General features: G+C 35.5%; 2 protein-coding genes across 3 annotated transcripts; one reads left to right on the forward strand and one right to left on the reverse strand.

Annotated features, from left to right (window-relative positions):
- Positions 1 to 1,200: 1,200 nt before the first annotated feature.
- Positions 1,201 to 11,622, forward strand: LOC111795486 (ubiquitin carboxyl-terminal hydrolase 8-like). The gene is made up of 13 exons (XM_023677937.1): positions 1,201 to 1,487; positions 1,844 to 2,095; positions 3,226 to 3,367; positions 5,103 to 5,162; positions 5,257 to 5,334; positions 6,044 to 6,391; positions 6,715 to 6,855; positions 6,976 to 7,146; positions 7,420 to 7,674; positions 7,788 to 7,936; positions 9,114 to 9,674; positions 9,896 to 10,169; positions 10,901 to 11,622. The coding sequence occupies exons 1-13, from the start codon at positions 1,402 to 1,404 to the stop codon at positions 11,012 to 11,014; spliced, it is 2,631 nt and encodes an 876-aa protein (XP_023533705.1). The 5' UTR covers positions 1,201 to 1,401; the 3' UTR covers positions 11,015 to 11,622.
- A 5,115-nt stretch (positions 11,623 to 16,737) lies between these two features.
- On the reverse strand, positions 16,738 to 20,694 carry LOC111796197 (putative axial regulator YABBY 2). 2 transcript variants are annotated; one of them, XM_023678941.1, is made up of 7 exons: positions 20,331 to 20,693; positions 19,603 to 19,707; positions 18,885 to 18,998; positions 18,623 to 18,755; positions 17,349 to 17,397; positions 17,195 to 17,270; positions 16,738 to 17,007 (listed from the first exon to the last, which is right to left on the reverse strand). In XM_023678941.1, exons 3-7 carry the CDS (start codon positions 18,975 to 18,977, stop codon positions 16,942 to 16,944), a joined length of 417 nt encoding a protein of 138 aa, XP_023534709.1. In that variant the 5' UTR covers positions 18,978 to 18,998; positions 19,603 to 19,707; positions 20,331 to 20,693; the 3' UTR covers positions 16,738 to 16,941. The 2 variants fall into 2 exon arrangements, with proteins under 2 accessions (XP_023534709.1, XP_023534708.1); XM_023678940.1 differs by lacking the exon at positions 19,603 to 19,707 and having other exon boundaries at positions 20,331 to 20,694.
- Between the last annotated feature and the right edge of the window lie 2,273 nt (positions 20,695 to 22,967).

Genomic DNA, 22,967 nt, shown 5'->3' on the forward strand with positions numbered 1-22,967 from the left:
TGTTATTTAGAAAGTTTCTCTCTTATGTGAATGTGCATGAGTTCCTCTCCTCACCTGATATATTCTCTATTCATTTGCGAACACGAAGCTTGGACTCTTAATACAATTGTTAGTTAGAAAGTCTGTCTCTCTTACGTGAATGTGCGTGGTTTCCTCTCCTCATCTGGTATATTCTCTATTCATTTACGAACACGAAGCTTGAACTCTTAGTTCTATTGTCAGCCAGAAAGTTGGTCTCTTTTGATTGGTGCACATCAAGAACATAAATTTTAATACATTGTTCATTCAAATTCTAGTTTACGTGAAATTCATAGTACTTTATATTTTTTTCCGTGTCAATTTCCAATTCATGGTCATTGAGATTCATGGATAATTTGGATGTTTATATTGATTTGAACTCTCCTTTTTCCCCATTTCAAACAAATCTCACTAATTTTCAGTTTTTATATAATTTCTATGTCAACTCGAGAGTACAATTTCCCCTATGTCCAGACCTATTAGTATAATATAAAGTTGCATTCTAATCCTCGTTAAAGACTATTTTCAACGTCTTTAAGTGATAAAAATTTACCTAGCAACGACACGTTTGAAATGACTAATTAAAAAGTTATTCCAAACACGACCAAAATTGGGAAGAACTACTAAGATTTGGGTTTTGTTTTCAATGTATAATAGGTTGGTTTTGGTTGTGAACATTCTTTGGTGGTTAGGGTTAGGGTTACTTTAGGTTAGGTTCCAATGGGAGCATCACGTGGCGCGTGGGTGCATTTCCGTTACATCCAGATCTTGACCAACCATACGGTGCTCGCCCTTTTCTGTCCCTCTTCTTTTCCGTTATTATTGGGTCCCCCTCTCAAATTTCCTGCACATTATTTACCTTCATACAGATTTTACACCTTAAAAATAAATAAATAAATAAATAAATAAATTATATCTTATTTATTGATTGAGTTATATCTAATTTAATAAATTTTATTACGTCATAATATTAGATTTAATACATATATAGTTGAATTTTAAATTTCTCATTTTTGGAATTTATTTTCTTAATGGTAAAAAAATTAATTTAAGTTCAAATTAGAAAGATTTTATTTATTTTAATATTGTAATGAAAGATTTTATATATAAAAAAATAAAAATAAAAATATAAAGCTCATAATTTGGCACCACAAGTTTGGAATTTGCATTTCTGGGAGGAGAAATATATATAAAAAAAATTTAAGTTTTTCCTTCACCAATCCTCTTCACACAAAAGCTCTCCACTTGTTTCTCTGCAAATCCGCCATTTTCTCTCGTTCTGTCTGTGTGCGTCTCTCTCTTTCTCTCTCTGTCTGCAATGATCTACGTTTCCTCAAGTAATTTCTGAGCTCTTCTTCTCTTCACCGTTTTGCTATCTCTTCTATGGGCGGCCTATCCGAAGATCTATCTTCAACCACCTTGCATCTCGATTCGGATAACAATCAGCGAGTTTACTTTGTTCCATACAGGTAGATTCATTGTTGGATACTTAGATTTCGTGTCTTTTGGTATGACATTTACGAATCTGAATTAGAGATTTTATTGGAAACTTGAATTGCGGAAACTGGATTGTCTAATCTATATGTTTAGTTGTGAAATTTTGTGAGGGAAGATTGAAAATGGAAACCAAAATGTGTCTTGTGATGGTGATAATAGTTGGATACTCAGTAGTGCGTTTTGACCTTTTATGTTATGCTTAGAAAGCTTAGATGAAGCAGCTTTTTTCCACTTTTGAGCTGTTGTTAGGGTGCCTTGCAGTGGAGAGATCATAACAAAAATGCGAAGGCAGTGTGTGTTTAAGAGAATTTTATGATTTGAATTTCAGGTGGTGGAAGGACGCGCACGATTCTTTAACAGGAGATGCCGATGGGGAGAGAGGACTTCCCTTCCTGGCATCGCCAGGTTCGTCGTATGCCGGACCAATGAAGATCATCAACAATATTTTCAACTCGGATCTCGTTTTTAATCTGAAAAGAGAAGAGGATTCTTCGCAGAATAGTGAAAATGGTGAAGTGGGCATTTCAGGGAGGGACTATGCCTTGGTCTCCGGAGAAATGTGGGTGCAGGCACTTAAATGGTTAGTGCTATGCCTCGGCTTATTTCATCAACATATATGATATATATTAAACTATTGGATTATTTCTGATTTTGTTTATTAACTGACCGAAGACTGATGGCGCCGGGGTATTGACAGGGAAGTTGCGTTGATTACATTGCATATCTTGAGAAGGGAATAGTCGATTTCTTATGTTCAATCATCACAATTCATGATTCCACATTACTTCTTGAAGAGAAAAAAATTTATATCATTGCAAATGTAATATGCTATCGTCTCTTCAAACTGGATTTCTGCTGCATGTCTATGTCAATCGTATGCTATGAAATAATTCCAATGTAATCCCTCCAATGAATCCCTCCTAGTTCATCATTCCACCAATATTTTAGAGGTACTTAACTTGTATGCCACGAGGTGATTTTACCATATTTAAGACTGCAATTTTAAATTTCAGGGCCATGGTCTATAGGTATCACAAAAATGGGCCATGGTTTTTAGGTGCCTGTGATCTATTAGCCCCATGATCCCCATATAACTAGATTATCTGCAGCTGTTCCTGTTTACCATTTTTACTAAATCTGCTCGGAGAGTTTCTGAATCAGAAAAGGAAATAGCTCGAACCACTGACATGATAATATTCACATTAATTTTTTTTTTTTTTTGGACTTCATGCCTCCCACTTTAGTTTAGAAATGATATAAATTAATTTGCACACTTCACTTGAACTTTTTATAATGTTACAACTTATAAGTTAATTCAATAAAGTACAAAATATCACCGTTCGGAACTGAGTTTTGTATTGAGCTCCTACACTTCTAGTAATTTCATTCATCAACACAATTGTTTCCTATAAAAAAAATGAAGCTTTCATCAGCACTTTAGGTACCTGTCTTTGCCTAATATATTGAACTATAAACACTTCAGATTCCTGTGAACTTTCTGTCTACGTGGCTTTTCCTTCTCTTTCTTTTCTTTCCCTAACATAATTTTCCTTACTTACGTATAATAGTTAGTTAATCAATTATAGGAGTATCCTGTTAGTCGATCATGTTATTAAAAAATGCATGTGCTCTTCCTTGCAACCATAAATCTTATTAAGGCTGAGTTTCATCATATAAGGTCATTTATGTTCCTTACGGTTTCTGTTGTAGGCATATTGACTCCAAGTCTTCAACGAGGAATGGTGGTAGCTTTTCCGTTGCAGAAGATAATATAGCAGATGTTTATCCTTTGCAACTAAGGCTTTCTATCCAACGCGAGGCAAATTTATTGGGAGTGAGAATAAGTAAAAAGGTCACTCCATTACCATGTCAAAGTTTATTAATCTTAGATTCTATGACTTGAATGGTATTTTGCAGACCGTTTAGCGTTGACAACTATTTGTTGAATTAGTAGTCAAAAAACAAACTCTAATCTCAATATTTTAAGGTCTTTAATTTAAATCTTAGCGGCGACCTGCCTATTACTATGAGTTCATTCACTCATAAACATTATCGAGCCAAAAGTAGAGTAGTCCCATGAGAATTCTTGGTGCATGTAAACCAGTTTGGATTCTTGGTCATGCTTGGACCATTTAAACTTATTTAAATGCATAGTTTGTTACAAGTAGCACCATAGCAGGTGGACTTTGGAGGGGGGAGTGAGTCTGACTGGTAACCTCTGTTCGAAATTCTCTGCTTCCATGTACAAAGTGGAGCAACTTGGGCTTGAAACTACGGCTAGAATTCTGATAGGAACTAGAAATTGAAATGTAAATTTGCAGAAAATAGTAGTGATGTTATGAAAGAAATTACTAGTTTCCCCAGCACTTCGAGAGGCATGGATTTAGCCACAACCTATTTCTAAAATCTGCGTGCTTAAACCTTCTTACTCTATTTATAATAGTGAACGCAGACAAATTTTTATGTAATTTCAAATATGCCGCCACTAGTGTTTCCACTATTTTCGAACTAATGTTCTAACTCGTTCTTTGCTGTTTCCCAACGGAGTTAATAACCCTGACATTATGTCCAAATTAGGAATTTTTACCTTCTTGGGACATCACATATTCCAGTAGTGAGCCCGTGATAACTCTTTGCTTCCTAATCTGATGAAGCAATTAACTCAGAGGACAAGAACTTAATGAATGTACTCAAAGAAGTACCTAGCCTCCACACTCTCTCGTTTTCCCTCCTACATGGTTGTATTCTAGTTAGCACATTGATTTGCTTCCTAACATCTGTCTCTACCTCTAATAAGTTTCTTCTGGCAGGCCCTCCTTCAACCTCTATCCTTCTAGTCATTTTAGATATTTACATTTTTAAGCTAGGACACTATGAATGAATCTTGGAAATTTTAGCATAATGGTTGATCTACCACCAAAATATAATTCTGAAAGATGTTCTTCATTCTTAGCTTAATTGTTAAGAATTTTATGTTGAGGGAAGTGGCATTTTCATTTCACTATATTCCGCCAAGAGCCTTGCACACGGTTCTCTTTCCTTTATTTATTTATTCATATAGCGAGCCATCTATGCATTTCCCTCATGTGGCTACGACCATTTTATCCCATAGTTTGTATTTCTCTTTAGGAAGTCTTGATAGCCATTTGATGAAAGGGCATTGTTTCTCTTCCTTAGGTTGATGATTCTCAAACCTCAGTCCTCCAAATGCCTCGTAAGCCGTAAATATTTCAGCTAACTAAAAAAAAAAAGAAAAAAGACTTGGACTCCCCAGTTCCCTATCCATAGAAACTTATTGTTTCTCTCTCAAAAGTCAGGGCCAGCTTCCTCAGTAGTAGACAGAGAAATGCTGTAAATTGGTAGATACACTAATTTTAATCTCTCCGCAAGCACCTTTGCTAGCATCTTATAAATTGGAGATGTCAAACTAAACAGTCTATTTACTTTTATTTACTTATGATTTTATTATGGCTTCACTAGTGATCAGATTCAAATCTTTTCATTTCAGTCTTATGTTCTTAAAAAAAGTTAATTTCACCTAGCGTATTATTGCCAAATCTTAATATTTTTTTTTTGTATATTGGCAGGATAATGTAGTCGAGTTATTTAGAAGAGCATGCAAAATTTTCAATATTGAGTCGGAGTTGGTATTGATCTTTCCTCTTTTAGCATCACTTTCTTTCTTTAGCACAAAAAAAGCAATATTTACGATCAAGATATCTTATGATATGGTGCATGCAGTTGCGAATCTGGGACTTTTCTGGCCAAACAATTTCCTTTTTTAGTAACAGTAATATGCAACGACAGTCAGATCAAGAGGTTAGTCATTATTCGTTTGTCCTCTGTCTGTTTGGCTAAGAACTCCAAGTATGTTTGCATTGTTATAATATTTTTAATACAAGAGTACAATACAATATAATATCTACTTCATTTTTTATAATGATTTATGAGATGGTTAACATTATTATTCTTCTTATTGCTGTATTTATTTCATAATCATGTCTACATGAGCGTGAACTTCCTTGCGCACAGAGTAACAAGGTGATTGGAAAGAAAATAATTAAAAATGGCATCAAATATAGAGAATGGTTTTCTAGGAGACGAGAGTTATTGATTTTTGTACATTTAACCCATTGGGTTTCATGGTTAGGGTACGACAAAAGAAATTTAAAAGAAAACAATTTAAAATTTTCATATTATTATGATGCGATGCAGGCAACTTTTTACTGTCTTTTACCAGGAGCATTCGTTCTCTATAGTGAGCAAATGATTACATGTAACTAATCTAGCATTGGTATTCTTTAGACGTGACTAGGAGCAGCCTTTTTATTGTTTAAATGAATTAAATTAGAGAATGATGATTATTCAAATTTGATTTTTTTTCCTTTCCTCCATCCAGTCCCTAATAATATGTAGCGAAATTTTGATAAGCCTGCCTTGTGACCATAAGGCAGTAATCGACTTGATGATAATAAAAATGTTTTTTTTTTCTTGAAATGCTGTTTCCTGTATTTTCTTTTTGGCGCAGGTACTACTTGAATTACAAGTTTATGGGTTGTCAGATTTCATAAAGTGCAAAGAGGGGAAAAAGGATGAATTGGCAAATTCTATCCTCGGAAATTCATCTGGTACTTCACCTGCAATGAATGGTGCTTCTGGAACTGGGAGTTCTGGCTGCTTCTTTGTAAATTCTTCAGTTTTTTCTGGAAGCTCTCGTGAAGCTGGTTCTTTAGGATTGACAGGCTTGCAAAATCTTGGGAACACCTGCTTCATGAACAGTGCTCTGCAGTGTTTAGTGCACACTCCGAAACTTGTTGACTACTTTCTTGGTGACTATGATAAAGAAATAAATTATGACAACCCATTGGGCATGAATGTATGCTTTCTATGATTTTAATTCTTCATGGATCCTTTTGTCTCAGTGAATCCCTTTCTTTTTAATAATTTTATTCACATGATCATTTCTTCGGCCTATGCTAGCGAACAGTAGATAAATAGACTGCTAGCGGAAGTTACTAAGTATAACAACTAACTGAATTAAGTTTAGGGCAACCGATTCATAACAGATAGCAATAATCAAAATTACATCTACCTAACTATTTGAGTTGTTCATTATCATTTCATTAGTTTGAAACAAATGTTCTTCTAAGAAACTTCTCAGTTTAAAAGAACTGTCTGTAACGATCGGTAACTTCTCAGGGGGAGATTGCTTTGGCATTTGGAGATCTGTTGAGGAAACTCTGGGCACCTGGCGCAAGTCCTGTGGCACCAAGAACGTTCAAGTCTAAGCTTGCTAGATTTGCTCCTCAATTCAGTGGCTTTAATCAACATGATTCTCAAGTCAGTGAAGTTTCTTGCTATCAGAAGTAGGGTTTTAGATTTCCTATGTTTAGGCGACGGGGTTCTGGGTACAGGATTGCGTCCATTGTTTTGTAGTTTGATTTAATTTAATTTTTATAGGAGCTCCTTGCTTTTTTGTTGGATGGGCTCCACGAAGATCTTAACCGTGTGAAGAAGAAGCCTTATGTAGAAGCCAAGGATGGAGATGGACGACCCGATAATGACATAGCAGATGAATACTGGCAAAACCATTTGGCTCGCAGTGACTCCATCATTGTTGATGTGTGCCAAGTATGTACCTTCTCTTCATTTTCCTTGTTTAACCTACATGACTTTCCTTTGAGCTTTGACGTATGGAAATAGCATTTGCTTTTTGTGACCTGCATGTTAATGAATCACTTCTGTTCTTGGCTAAATCAAATCTACTTTTTCATGGTATTAGTACCTTCATTGAGTTATAAGGCTTGTTTATGAATTTTACCCTTTTCTCTATTTGCATGCCTAAGTTTTTTTCAATTTAATTTGTCTCCTCAAGGCTTCCGTTATTTGGTTTCATCCTTGCAGGGTCAATATAAGTCAACATTAGTTTGTCCCGTTTGCAAAAAGGTCTCTACTACCTTTGATCCATTCATGTATTTATCGCTACCTCTACCTTCAACAACAATGCGAACAATGACTTTAACCGTTGTCAACACTGATGGAAGTACTCCGACTCCATATACCATTACAGTTCCCAAGTCTGGAAAATGGGAAGACCTCATAAAAGCCCTTAGTATTAAATGCTCTCTAAGAGAAGATGAGACTTTATTAGTTGCTGAGGTATATCATTGCGATTGCAATACTTTTCAATTGGCTGCATGATGGATTAATTTCTTCATCATAGGGCATTATTTTATTCCCAATTGTCTCTGATCTCATGAATTCGTATGCAGGTATACAACTACCGCATCATTCGGTATCTTGAGGAGCCAGCTGATTCTTTATCCTTGATAAGAGATGGTGACAGATTGGTTGCTTATCGCCTGGCAAAAGATGATGAACAAGTACCCTTGGTTGTGTTCATGCATCAAAGGATCGAGGAGTAAGTGCATTATATTTCTAAACTGATGGATCTTGTTTTCCCGTAACTTCATATTTATTATTTAAAATTTATATGCATTTTGTTCATTGTAAACTAATTTTTGCCTCCAAGGGAAGGTATCTTTTTCACTTAATGTGGAAGGGGAGATGGGGGAAACCGAGAGTGCATTACACTGATTGCAATAATTTTGGAGTTCGAAATTACATCTATATTGGATCATTTAATATCTAGAAGAATGTTGTTATTTCCCATCTAGATGTAGAAGTTCTAACAATGATTTTCTAAGAATTCATTTATTGATCGGTGAAAATAAAATTTATTCTTAGTGATGAGTTTTTTTTTTCTCTCTCTTGTTTCTGCCTTTTCTTTCCTTGAACCACGATGCATATTGTTTTATTTTGTTACCTCTACTTTTTTACTCGTTGATGTCAACTCTTATTTGACCATTGTTATTTTCAACATTTTGTCACTGTCCGTGGTTGGTGGAATTCTAGATGCATAGGTGATAGTAGGAATAGAAGTATGATCGACAGACTTACTTACATCCTAGTCATTATGCACATTAGCAAGCTTAATATCAGGTCATTTACTTACCACATAAGGATAGCTGATTGACAATGCTACAAGTCGAACATGCCTTGAAAGCAGGGAAACGGAAAATAGATGCAGACGCTAAAATTTCCTATCAGATAAAAAATTCCAATTGTCCTTACCATGAAGAATCGAATTTTGGGGAAATATTACAGCCTAATAAGATCACCTACCAAGTCAAGGATTATCTCTGAGTTTTAAAATTTGACACAGCAATGTATTTACTAGATATGCCCGGTCAAATAAGAGCTTCTATTGTTCTACTGTAACTTAACTCTTGGATACAATTACCTTGACCGATTAAGTTGATTCAATTTCCCCCTTCAATGTAGACTGGAAATTAAACAATAATTATAATAATAATAAAATCTTCTGGGATGTACATATATGGTTTGTCTCCTATAAATGTATGTAATTGCACTTGGATTTACTGGAAAGTAGATGAGAAACTAGTTTTTCGATTGCTCATAACAATTTTGTTAGTAAACAATTAATAGACCGGTGGCAGCTGGCGTAGATGAATGCTAGTAACATATTGCATTTTTTGCCACACTTACATGGAATCTAATTTTTCTTGTTTGGTCAGGCAGTACATCAATGGGAAACATTCTACAATTCCTAAGGCATTTGGATTTCCTCTGTTGGCTAAGCTGCCTAGTGCCTTTAATGGATCTGATATCCAAGACATATACAAAAAATTGCTTAGTCCCTTTCAGGTTTCTACTCAATATGCTTTGGAAGAAAACCATACTTCCGACATTGATACAATTGATAAAACCAGGGAGGAGGAGAATGGAACTAATTCCCCATCAGCTTGTGTAATTGATCCCTTAAGAAGTGAAGATGGAGTTAGTTCACCGTCAGATGCTGATTTCCAATTTTACACCACAGATGAGAAGGGAACCATTAAGGGCTCTGAAATTGAAGTTGGTGAATCTCTCGTGGGGTCAGAAAAGAGTAAGCGGCTATATGTGCTTGTTTCCTGGCCGGAAAAGCAGATTGAGCGTTATGACACTCGCCTTCTTACCTCTTTACCTGAGGTTTTCAAATCCAGCTTTTTCACAAAGAGACCTCAAGAATCTGTTTCTCTATATAAGTGCCTTGAAGGTTTCTTGCAAGAGGAGCCTCTTGGACCCGAAGACATGTGGTCAGTGCATTTGTATTTTTAGTGTTCTATTTATTAAAAAAGAAAAAAGAAAAATTGAATCTGCACAACGAACTTTATAGATCTGGTTTGCTTGTTTGGAATTCGGAAAATGAAGCATTCTGATATGAAAATCCTTTCGCTGCATAATTTAATTAGCCTCCTCGTAGTTGCATTTGCTAATTGCTGATTTCCTAATATCATGCCGTCATGAATTTATTCAGGTTTTGTCCTAGCTGCAAAAAGCACTGTCAAGCCAGTAAAAAGTTAGATCTTTGGAGATTACCAGAGATTTTGGTTATTCATTTGAAGAGGTTCTCTTATAGCCGTTTCCTGAAGAACAAGCTAGAGACATACGTTGACTTTCCTGTTGATGATCTGGATTTATCAATGTATGTTGCCTATAAGAATGACCAGACTTGTACTCGCTATGTGCTTTATGCAATCAGTAATCACTACGGGAGCATGGGAGGTGGCCATTACACAGCATTTGTCCATGTAAGTGATGTTACCTCGCCATTTCTTACTTCTCTGTAGGTTAATGGAAGCTATGAATAAACCTGCAATTTAGACTCTGTTTTTCAACCATTTAGTTTTTGGTTATTGAAAATTAAGTTTGTTTTCACCCAATTTCTCTACAATGAGTTTCATCTTTCTTGATGAAACATTTGAATTCTTAGTCAAATTCCAAAAAGGAAAAAAAAAAAACTGATTGTTTTCACCCATGCACCCTACCATGGCGAGTTACTGCTTGTTGTTGCCATTTCATCATCATGAACATGTCTTCATGGTGGCGAAGATGACTGCATTGCTTGTGAGAAGAAAATGATATCTATCTCGAAGTTAAAACCGACCCTTTTTCTCTTTTGACTACAACAGACTTTGATCTTTCCATTTTGGTTGAAGATTTCTGTCTAATTTCGGCCCGGACCCGTTTCCATCTTCTGATTTCAGTCCTGTTATCTCCTGCATCTATTTGCCATCATGTTGTCTTTTTATTGATTTAATTTTGTTTTAAATCTAAAACCACCTCAGTGGAGTACCATTATCAAACTACATTTCGAGGTTCATAATGCATCCTTATTATCAACTATCCCGATTATCACTTGTAGATTATAACCTTGAGTATTAATGTTATTTTATTTTTCATGCTTGAATTCTTCATGTACTCAGGTTTGTTCTGCAAGTGCTAATTATTCTCTCTTTTTTTCCCCCTTTCTCTTATCCAGCAAGGAGGCGACCAGTGGTATGACTTCGATGATAGCCATGTTAATCCCATTGGCCTGGATAAGATAAAATCTTCAGCTGCTTATGTTCTTTTCTACAGAAGAGTTGTTGCTTAGTAAACTGACAATTGGCTGAGGTTCCATTGAATTGAAGCAGATCATGATCATTTCTCCAAAAAGTTGATGCTAATTAGCTCTTACATGACGATCATCAGTCTTTCTCTGTCCTTATTAAACCATGCAAGTAGTTTTCAGCATGGATGAAAGATGAATGGAATTTCAAGCTTAAAGACGGCAAGGAAGAAGCCGATGCCACCGTGCTTATGCAAAGAAATCACAAAATGACAGGTCTTAGGGATACTAATTACATTCATTGGCGTTACCCCATCTTGAAAGAGGAGAGGCTTTTAGTATAATCTTCTGGTGAGTCTTAGACAATAGCATAGGGTTCAAGCCAAACTCTTTTGATGAGTTTTGGGGGGTTACCAAATAGGCTAGGATATTGAGTAATCTTTTTGATAGGAAATTCCTTAATACTTCATTGCGGTTATAAGGTTGATGTGTTGTTGATTCTTGTGTGAGAAAACAGTAGTAACTAATTCATAGATTTTGATCCATTTTTTTTAAAAAATCATTGTATTAAATTATAAACTGGGGCTGATAATTGGGTTCAAATGTGATTCTTGAAGTACGAAAATATGAATGAATGTCATGATATTGAAAAACAGGGTGCATACCACTTTTGACTCGGAAACTAATGATTTTCTGCTCCATTTGTCATCGTTTTTCTATCTCTCTCTCTCTACTGTTTTTTGTAGTCAGAAGAAGCATCACAGCTCTCTTCTGTTGTGGATTGATTCAGAAACAACTTGTGATGAGCAATGAGCATCGATTTTAGCATGTTCCTTATATGTTCCAGCAGGAAAAGGGATAGGGATTGGACAATCAAGAGTAGAACTGATATTCAAAGGCATCCAGGTATGTTCATGTTTGAAACTAAGCCTTGAGTTCCTACTATTTTGAAACTAAGCCTTAAATTTTTCGTGGACTATTTATGAAAATTTTATCGAGGATGTTTATGATTTAAATTTTTTTTTACCATATGAACGTTGTGAAACCTGATTCGGAAATATTTTGAATTTTTTTAAGTTGCGTTTAAGAATTGTATTTTTTGAGTTTATTGGAGTTGGGTGTTTTAGTGCATCAATTTTCACCGAACCTTAAACTTGAACAAGCAAGATGAAATTTTCCTAAACCCAGGTTATAATTTTCTAATTGAAAATGTATGAAAAGGTAAAGAGTGTTTGGCTTATTCGAATTTGAGGTAATAATTGCTCAAATTATTAAGGGTAACTTTATAAAATTGAAAAGCTTAAAGCTTAGCATAAAACTTGATACAACTTTTCACGTTTATAGTAAAAATGCACTCGTTTTTAGATGAAATTAAAAAATAAACTCAGAATTCAAAAGACTCTCATTTTCTCTCCACTAAAAAATTTATTAACTTTTTCTATCGAACCCAATTCATATCCGAGTACAAGAAAATTGATCAATTTAACATTTATGATCATTCATCACCCATACAACCACATCTAAAAATAAAAAAACAACAAACATGTATAGAACCAATAATTTGAAAGATCTAACCAAATTGCAACTATGATAACATACAACCACTTAACCACTTGAATTAATAAGAACAGCTCAAAAGAACCCAAAACCCACCACCAAAAATGCATATCAAAATCAAACTCAAGAGCATGTGGTTGGATGCACAAACCAGAGGGTCATAGATGAGAGTGATAGCCATTGACTTATTGCTGTCAAGATTGATAAAACAAATTAAAAGACCAATTTAATCTTTTTCTTTAAAAAAAAAAAAAACGCTCAGCTAGAAAGATTAGTTGTGTTTCGAGGTATGATCCTTGTCATGTTCATGTTGAGTCATTTATGCACACTATGTCGAAGTCCAACCTTAGAATACAACCTTGGACTCATGAAAAGTGATGCAGTGTCGACATATTCGTGTCATCCAACATTGTCATTGGAATCTTATTTCTAAAGAAAGATAGCTCAAAAAAATTCGACTTGCAACGCTCGTCCACGCCATCACACAAGCATGTGTCATGGAGTGACTCACTTAAGCCCTGAGGCTCAAAAGTGGTAGAGAGCCAACACCATATTTGATGTCAATATACTATAAGACATATTTGATATGACACTCGTGCACATCAAAATGGTAAGGAGATCTATGTCAAACATATATCCTTCACTCATATGGACTTAACTCCAAAGCCACCTGTTAAACGTAACTCCAACTTTCAGGGTCATTTTTCGGCTTCCTATCTACCTCTGGTTAAACTTGTCTTTGACACCTCTAAAATATTGTCGCTTCTATTCTTACTTACACTTTAGCTCGACACTTACCTACACTTCTTGGTGAATTAGATGATACATGGCCTGACGAGTGACGCGCGTGTACTACTATTACTCTTGTCTACAACATGAGATTCACGACACAGTCTCTTCTAATATTACGATTCTCTCCCTCACGACCCACTTCATCACACAATTAATTGCGACACTTATTTGGACCACAACTCTTTTTTCTTTCCTCTCTTTTGAGTGTGAGATGTGACAACTCCTCCATGGTTGTAACGCAGGTAACCCTTATCTCTTTGGACCACTCCTACTTGCCTTCTCCAATTTCCATCCATTCATTTTATCCTTTTTTTTTTCTGCATAAAAATTTCAAACTTTTAAACTTTTAAATTTTGTGCGTCATATATGTATTCGAATTTTTAAACGTTCTTAATAGCTTATTTTTGGACATCAATACGAACAAGCTTAGTTTCAAATTCAATTCCCGTAATTTTTTAAAAACCCTAATTTAGAGTGTTTATAGCTCGGTTAAAACTCACCCGTCACACCTATCCATCTTTTAACCAAGCTAAGCTCTATCTTTTTAATTCTTATTTTTTACTCAACCGTAACGTCCAACACTAACATTATTATATCGTCAGATAGGTAAAAAATAGATGTATATATTAAATATTAGAGTAAGGACCAATTTTGTAATTTAACCGGTAAGGACCAATTTTCAATATTTTGTCCCCTAACCATTTTTTTTACCTTTACTTTTTCAAAGAACTTTACAAAAGAATTATTATTAAAGGAGCTTATAATAATTGTACGAAACCAAACAAAATGAAAAGTAGAAGGTTCTTTTCGTAATCTTCTCTTTGTTTTATTTAATTTTTTAGATATGTAATATTAAAATAATAATAATAATAATTAAAATTAACTAAAAGTAAGTTTCATAAATTTTTGGTCGTTTAAATAGCGTAATTTAATGAACAAAAGACTCGTAACGTTCCAAGTTTCAGTACGTTGGCTCTTTGTTTATTGGACTAAAAAAAATCTAATCAGTACGGTAACAATCTAAACCCACGACTAATCGATACTGTTTATTTTAACCTGTATTATTGTGAACCTCGCTGTTTTCAAAACCTTCCACACACTTATAATGAATATTACGTTCTCCTTACCAACTGAGGTGTAATTTCACAATTCACTCGTCCTTATAGCTCATCGTCCTCGTTGGCACACCGCTCGGTGCGTCTGTTAGGGTGGAGTTTACACACATTTATAAAAAAATATTTCGTTCCCATTTTTAATTAATACGACAACGAGCTTAAGTTTGAAACTAAAAGAGAGATTGAATTTGAGGGAGAGTTAGAAAAAGACATGAAGAACTGACAGGACATATCCATTGAAAGAAAGACACAGACATTTATAAGAGACCCATCCATCTATCTTTCGGACAAGACCAATTCATGTGCCTCCAAACCTCCACCAACCACATGATTTGACGTTTCAGATTCTCTCTTCTTCTTCCCTTTTCATATTATTACTCCTTTTTTTCATTAAAAACTAACCAAAAACCGTGCATATACGAGACACCGAGCGTAAAAACAGTCTAAGTCCACTACTAATAGATATTGTTTGTTAGGAGAAGTTTACACACTCTTATAAGGAATGTTTCGTTCTCTTCTCCAACCGATGTAGGATCTCACAATCCACCCCACTCAAGGGTCCAGCGTCTTCGTTGGCATACCACCCAGTGTCTTAATTTGATATCATTTGTAATAGCTCAAGCCCACCGCTAGTAGATATTGTCTACTATGACCCGTTACGTATCGTCATCAGTCTCACGATTTTAAAATGCGTCTACTAAGGAGAGGTTTCAACATCTTTATAAGGAATACTTTGTTTCCCTTTCCAACCGATGTGGGATCTCACACGTTAGCTTCTAGATATCCAAAGAAGAAAATGTGCTCCAAACTTGCATATACCCATCGGTTATGAAACAACGATATACATTTCGAAAGGGGTTTTAGAGAAACCCTAATTTAGATTTGTAAAGCTCGTATTGTTCGAGCTAGTAGAACAGACCCGTTCGTAATTTATATGAATTTGCCTCGTAATCAACTCAAATTTTGGTAATTCTTTCTAACAAAAGGGTCACCCAACCAACCAATCGTTAAAAATTAGGGTTCTATCGATGCATTTACGTGTTGTAATTCTTCATCAATATGATATCGATATCGTTGTCGATATCGCGTCGATAAATTTGTGAGAAAATAAGATATTTGATAGTGAGGAAAGTGAAATATTGAAATGATGAGTAAAAGAATATATGCAAAGAGATTTTGGTCGGCGAACCAAATTGGTTTCTTAAAAGCTGTCGTTTGTAACCCCAACGTAATACCTTTATTCATGTCTTTCTGTATGTCTTTTCGGTGCCAACAAAATCCCCTTGGTTGACGCCCATAACACACAGTACTCAACAACTGTGTGCGTATATATATATATATATATATATATATATATATATATATAGGTCCACTCCACGGAATCACTGTCAATCTCGAGAAATCATCGCTAACTAACTAGTTAGCTAGCTCGTTGGTCTTTGTCTCGTTTGAAACAAGCCAAAAGAATGAGGGAATAACTACGAATTGTGCTCGATTCTTGCTATTTATCTTAACTAGCTAGCTCGTTGATCTTCGTCTCGTTTGAAACAATACCAAGAGAATGAGCGAATAGCTACGGATCGTGCTTGATACTCGCTATTTATCTTAGCTACATAGCTCGTTGATCTTCATCTACATCTTGTTTGAAACAAGGCCAAAAGAACGAGTGAATAGCTATGAATCGTACTCGATTCCTACTATTTTATCTTAGCTAGCTAGCTCGTTGATCTTCGTCTTGTGTGAAACAAGGCAAAAAAAAAAAAACGAGTGAATAGCTATAAATCGTGCTTGATTCCCGCTATTTCTCTTAGCTAACTAGCTCGTTGATCTTTGTCTCGTTTGAAACAAGGTAAAAAAAAACGAGTGAATAGCTATAAATCGTGCTCGATTCCTGCTATTTATCTTAGTTAGCTAGCTCATTGATATTCGTCTCATTTGAAACAAGGCAAAAAGAACGAGTGAATAGCTATAAATCGTACTCGATCCCTGATATTAATCTTAGCTAGCTAGCTCATAGATCTTCATCTCGTTTGAAACAAGGCCAAAAAAAAAACAAGTGAATAACTATAAATCGTGCTTGATTCCTACTATTTATCTTAGTTAGCTAGCTCGTCAATCTTTGTCTCATTTGAAACAAGGCCAAAAGAACGAGTGAATAGCTATAAATCATGCTCGATTCCTCCTATTTATCTTAGTTAGCAAGCTCGTTAATCTTCGTCTCGCTGAAACAAGGCCAAAATAATGAGCAAATAGCTATAAATCATGCTCGATCCTCACTATTTATCCAACACGAGATTCTAAAAATGAAAAATAAGAAAAGTTCGTTATAATAAATAGGTAATACCGTTAATCTCACATGTTCAAAGAACAAGAAGAGATGGGAATGAAATACACACATAAATTTAAAAGCCTAATTAAAAGGGTGTTTTTATTTAGTAATTTTATCAATTAATACACCATAATCTAGAATTAACACGTGGCAGAATCCCATTGGAGATTTAAATGGACTTAATTACTTTGCTTATTATTTCCATCCAGCTTCTGCCCTAAGTGGATGTGAGGTAAATGTGCCCACTGCAAACCAAATACAATAAGCTCAATAATTAGATACATTAATCATTTAATTAATTACTTTAATTAACCAATGTTTTAATAATATTAAATATATATATATATATTAAATGTGTGACATTAATATTATATTGGCCATAAGTATAAAACATTATAATTAATTAAATAAGGAAGAGATATAAGAGCTTACATTTTTAGCTGCTGTGCTAAAGGCTTCTCTGTGGCTTATGTCAGGATTGTTAGCCTTAATCCTTTGAATTTCCGCTCTATAAAACAGGATTATTAGATCTTAATCATACTTAATTAACACACTAATCCTAAATTAAATAAGTAAATCAACTTACTTGATGAACCTGTTGTATGCAGAAGGAATTCGCTGTCTTTTCTCCGGTGCTGCCCACATTCAAAACCATTCTAAATTTACTCAAAAACCCACAAAAATATAAATAATTTGGACTACTCGACCCGAATTATAAAGGTTGAACCAAGTTGGGATAAGGGTTCGGTTGGGTTCGGTTAGATCTTTTTTCCAATGTGGCTTGAGCTTTGTAAGGATAAGAGTTGGGTTGGGTTCGGTTAGATATTTTTTCCAATTTGGCTTAAGCTAGGTTGGGATAAAGGTTGGGTTCGGTTAGATTTTTTTCCAATGTGGCTTGAACTAGGTAAGGATAAGGGTTGGGTTTGGTTCGGTTAGATCTTTTTCCCAATGTAGCTTGAGCTTTGTAAGGATAAGGGTTGGGTTGGGTTCGGTTAGATCTTTTTTCCAATGTGGCTTGAGCTTTGTAAGGATAAGGGTTGGGTTGGGTTCGGTTAGATCTTTTTTTCAATTTGGTTTAAGAATATAATATTTATTAAATAATGAAATCAATCTAATTTAATTGATAATTTTTTATAGTTGTATTTTTTTAATTTAAAATTTTATTTATAATAAAAATAAAATATTAATTCCTAAAATATCTATTTAATTAAAATNTTGGAACTTATCTTCATCAAGTCAATCTAAAAAGTACAGTTCACAATCCAATCTAACCCTACCCTTCTTTTCGAATATTTGACTTTTATAATAGATATCAATGATGTGATATTTAACTTTTATAAGATTTTCTTAAATAATAAAAAAAATGAACAACCCAACGACAACCCGACAACCCAATTGGACTGTCTGTAAACCCTATTCAGGTCATTCAGAACACCAACCTAACCTAACCCGAGTACAACCTAGGTTAAATCGACACGATAAAAAGGAATTAATGAGAGAAAATATATATATATATATATAGAATGAAAAAAGTGAAAAAGAGCAGAGGAATCAATGACATATCACAAATGAGTGAAACGCAATTCAGAAAATAGCTTTTGATATTTTTGTGCAAAGTGTTAACCAAAATAACCCATACATAAAATATATATACATACATACATACATATACAAAGAATAACACAAATATGCATAAACAATGGCCCATGATCTTGATGGGTCAGATTCTATTATGCATGAATGGTCACCATCCATCCATATGCATCATAACACATTAATCCCAATAATAATAATAATAATAATAATAATAATAATTATTATTGCATTATTAGTGAAGATCATAGCAAACAATAAACTCACGGCGAATTGGAGGGATTCTATGTTGGTCACGTTCAGCAGATTCAAGTGACCCAATTTTGCTGCATTTTGAAGATGATGAGCCTCTGTCCTTGCTTGAATCCTCCGGGCTCGTTAGTTGCGGCTGCTTATGACCCTAAAATATGAACCCGTGAGTACTCGACTCGACTTGACTCGACTCGTGGGTTTGAGTCTCAGGTGAGTGTTAGGTAGGTAGGGTTAAAAATTTGAACCTCTGATGTTTTGATTAGACAGACGAGGTTACCTCTTGAGGAGGAAGTACTTGGAGGGAAGCTCCCATGTTTACGGAGAGTAGATTTGTGCAATGGCCACATCTCACAGTTACGAGTGTGAACATGCTGTTGCATGGAACACTTACCTGCCAAACAAAACATGTACAAAAACATTTTCCTATATCCTTAATTACATCGAATTTTCACAACAATGGTAAAGGAAGAGGTTGAAGGAGAGAGAGAAGGAAGAGTTTGGGTTTGTTTTTGTGAAATCTCGAGAAACTAATCATTTTTTATAAGTACGTGGAACCTAACGCGTTTTAAAACCTTGAGGGAAGCCCAGAACAAAAAACTCAAAGAGGACGATATTTGTTAGTGGTGGGCTTGTGTTGTTACAAATGGTACCATTCCACATCGGTTGAAGAGGGAAACAAAAGCATTTCTTATAAGGGGTGGAAACTTTTCCCTAATAGACGCATTTCAAAGCCTTGAGGGGAGCCCGAAAGGAAAAGCTCAAAGAGGACAATATCTGTTAGCAATAGGCTTATACGGTTACAAATGGCATAATCCCACAACGGTTGGAGAAGGGAACGAACCATTTGTTACAAGGGTATGAAAACTTCTCCCTAGTAGACATTTCAAAGCTCAGAGAGACAATATCTGCTAAGGTTGGGCCTGAGCCATTACAAATGGTATCATCTCATATCAGTTGGAGAAGAGAACGAAACATTTCTTACAATGATGTAAAAACTTATCCCTAGTAAACGCGGTTACAGATGGTTGTCCATAGGAGAGAGTTTGAGAGGACAAATTTTTATGTATCTTTATCAATGGTGACTCTTAATGACTTCCAACCTGACACCACCGCAAGCAAGACGATAAAAGATAGGAAAAAGACATGACTGGAACGGAAACCATAGAGATGATGGCATGACACCAAAATCAAAAAACAAATCACCATGAACAAACATCGATCCATCGATCGACCCATCTCGTGATCATCTCTACTCCGTTCTCTAAGCAGCTCTTTTAAATCCCAAATTCAAGATCGAGAAAAAACTACAAATCATACTTCAATTTAAGCATAATTCAACTGGGTACGATCTATTTCACAACCAAAGAAAGAGAGAAAAAAAAAAAAAAAATCAACTCATCGTTCATCGTTCATCGGAAAATTCAAGAACCCTAACTTTTGGAGTGAGATCCATTTAACAATGAATTTATGGAAATTGGTCATAAAATATAAAGAGAAAACAATATATGGAGAAATATGAAAAGATCTGGAGATTTGTAAGCAGTGTTTGAAGATTCCAACAGTAAAAAGAACAAGACATTGATTTGGTTTGAAACTGATAAAGTGAAACAAATGGTGTTTTCAGCTGAAAATGAGAGTAGTGTAACAAACACAGCGCCGTAAAACTCCATGGGGGGGAAAAGCAAAGAATTGGTATTAAAGATAGAAAGGTTGAGGTTTGTACCGCTAAAATGGTGTTGCAGAAGTTGCAGTGAACATAACAAACACGTTCTGATGCCATCATGTCCAGTGACATTTCCTTACTCAGGTTGCTTAATCCTTCTCTTCCACCACACAATATGTTGGAAAAAAAACAGCTCTTTTAATCAAATTCTTGTTCTTTTTTCTCTCTCTATGTCAGCTCTAAATGATCAAGAGAACTAAGAACAAGAGAGAGAGAGAGAGGGAAGAGTGGAGATTTTTTTTTTTTTGGGAATGTGTACAAAAATCTGAAAGTTGAGATGAGGATGGGACTAGTCTGGTCGAGAGAGAGAGAGAGAGATGTACTGTAATGGAATGTAAGTGGGGAAGTTGTATGGAGCTAGTGGTTCTTTTGTGTGTTTGAAAGAGAGAATTGGAGGATTAGGAGGCGTCCGGGTGTGAGATTTACGTTGATTGGAGAGAGGAATATGAGTGTCGGCGAGGATGTTGGGTTTTGAAGGTGGGTGGGTTGTAAGATTTCATGTCGATTGGAGAGGGGAACGAGTGGTAGTGAGGATGTTGGATTTTGAAAGTGGGTGGATTGTGAGATCTCACGTCGATTGGAGAAGGGAATGAGTATTAGTGAGGACGCTGGGCTCCTAAGGTGGGTGGATTGTGCGATCCCATGTTGATTGGTGAGGGGAACGGATGCTTGCTAGGACGTTGTATCTTGAAGGTGGGTAGCTTGTGAGATCCCACATCGGTTAGGGAGGAGAACGAGTGTTAGGGAGGATATTGGGTCTCGTAGGTGGGGAGAACAAATGTTAGTGAGGATGCTGGGTTTTGAAGATGGGTGAATTGTGAGATCCCACGTCGATTGGAGAAGGGAACTAAAGTGGGTGGATTGTGAGATCCCATGTTGATTGGTGAGGGAAACGGATGCTAGCTAGGACGTTGTACCCTGAAGGTGGGTGGCTTGTGAGATCCCACATCGGTTGGAGAGGGGAATGAGTGTTAGGGAGGATGTTGGGTCTCGTAGGTGGAGAGAACAAGTGTTAGTGAGGACGTTGGGCTTTGAAGATGGGTGGATTCTGAGACCCATATCGATTGAAGAGAGAAACGAGTGTTAGCTAGGATGCTAGACCTTGAAAGTGGGTAGACCGTGAGATCTTACATTGATTAGAGAGAGGGACGAGTATCAATGAGAACACTAGACTCCGAAAGAGGTGGATTATGAAATCCCAGGTCAGTTACGTAAGACAATGAAACATTTTTTTATAAGGGTGTGGAAATCTCTCCCTAACATGCGACGTTTTAAAGACTTTGAGAGAATATCTGAAGGAGAGGGAAATGAGTGGGGGCAAAGGAAGTGGGGTTATGTTATGATTGAAGGATTGAGTGGGTGAGAATGCGAGACTAGGAAGGCGGAGACCCCTTTCTTTCTTTAACCATCTCCGCTTTAGAAAGCGGACTAGGGGCGACATATTAATTGTGGAATGTTTAGGATCCCGTGGGAGTGCTGTCACAAACTTTCCAAAACTAAACTATTCTTAACGTTTTATATTAGAGATGTCTATTTTAAGATCAGGGTCTTGATGGGACTAGGTCGAAGATTGCATTCTTTGTTCTACCCCCGACCCAATCTCTGTCTCACCCCACTTACCGTGGAACTTCGATCTAACATTTTGTTTAAAATTAGAGATGTTCATTTAACTCATATGATCAGGGTCATACGAGCATCCACCTTGAATAGAGAGCTAAACAGGACTAGAACAAGGATTGCATTCTCCGTGCTGCCCTGACCCAATCCCTGTATATTTCATGTCGAGAATTCTCCCTCCGAAGATAATACCGCTAGGATGGGAACGAGCAAGTTCTCTCCCGCCTCACATTACCTCACCGTGCATTTTCGACGTCTTTAATTGGAATCAACACGTGCATTATTTAGAGTAACTATTTGAGCTAATGATGCTTAAATGATTTTAAAAGTGGATTATGGGATGAGCGCAGGGAGGATGGGCCGCATGAGATGATAACTAAAAAGCGCCCCTTTATGAAGTTGGTTTGAAGTACCTATCATAGGTTTGGATCTCACCTTCCACTAGTGTTTTTTTTACTATGACTCCATTCATTATTACTTTTACTTTTAACGGTTCAATTCATCATTTATTTTTACCGTTTTTACCTTTTCTTCTTGGATTCGGGTGAAATTTCAAATAAATAATTTTGTTTGTGAAAAAGTTAAAGCTGAAAATGTTCATAAAAAGAAGAACACTATAATTTAATTTCTTCCACCCCTTCGACTAATTATTATTATTATTTATTAAGCTCGTAAAAATAAAATGTAATAAAATATTTGTACGTAAATAATTGCATCGAGTATTATGCTAATTAAAGAAAAAAACACGAATTTATAAGTAAGAGACGACGCCTTTTAAAAAAATAAAAAAATAAAATCATAAAATTTTATATTTAAAGTAAATAATATAATATAATACGAAGATAAAGTAAGTATTATCCTGACCATAAATATAAAAAAATTACTTTCCAAAACAATTAATTTAAAAAAGGAAGTGTACACGTGGCTAGATATTATTGGTTGGAAACATGTGGTAGGCCCCACTAATTTATTTTTTATTTGATTTTCCAAATATATATATATAGATGTTGGAAAGAAACA

The sequence above is a fragment of the Cucurbita pepo genome, chromosome LG05 (assembly GCF_002806865.2).
Source record: "Cucurbita pepo subsp. pepo cultivar mu-cu-16 chromosome LG05, ASM280686v2, whole genome shotgun sequence".
Classification (NCBI taxonomy): Eukaryota; Viridiplantae; Streptophyta; class Magnoliopsida; order Cucurbitales; family Cucurbitaceae; genus Cucurbita; species Cucurbita pepo.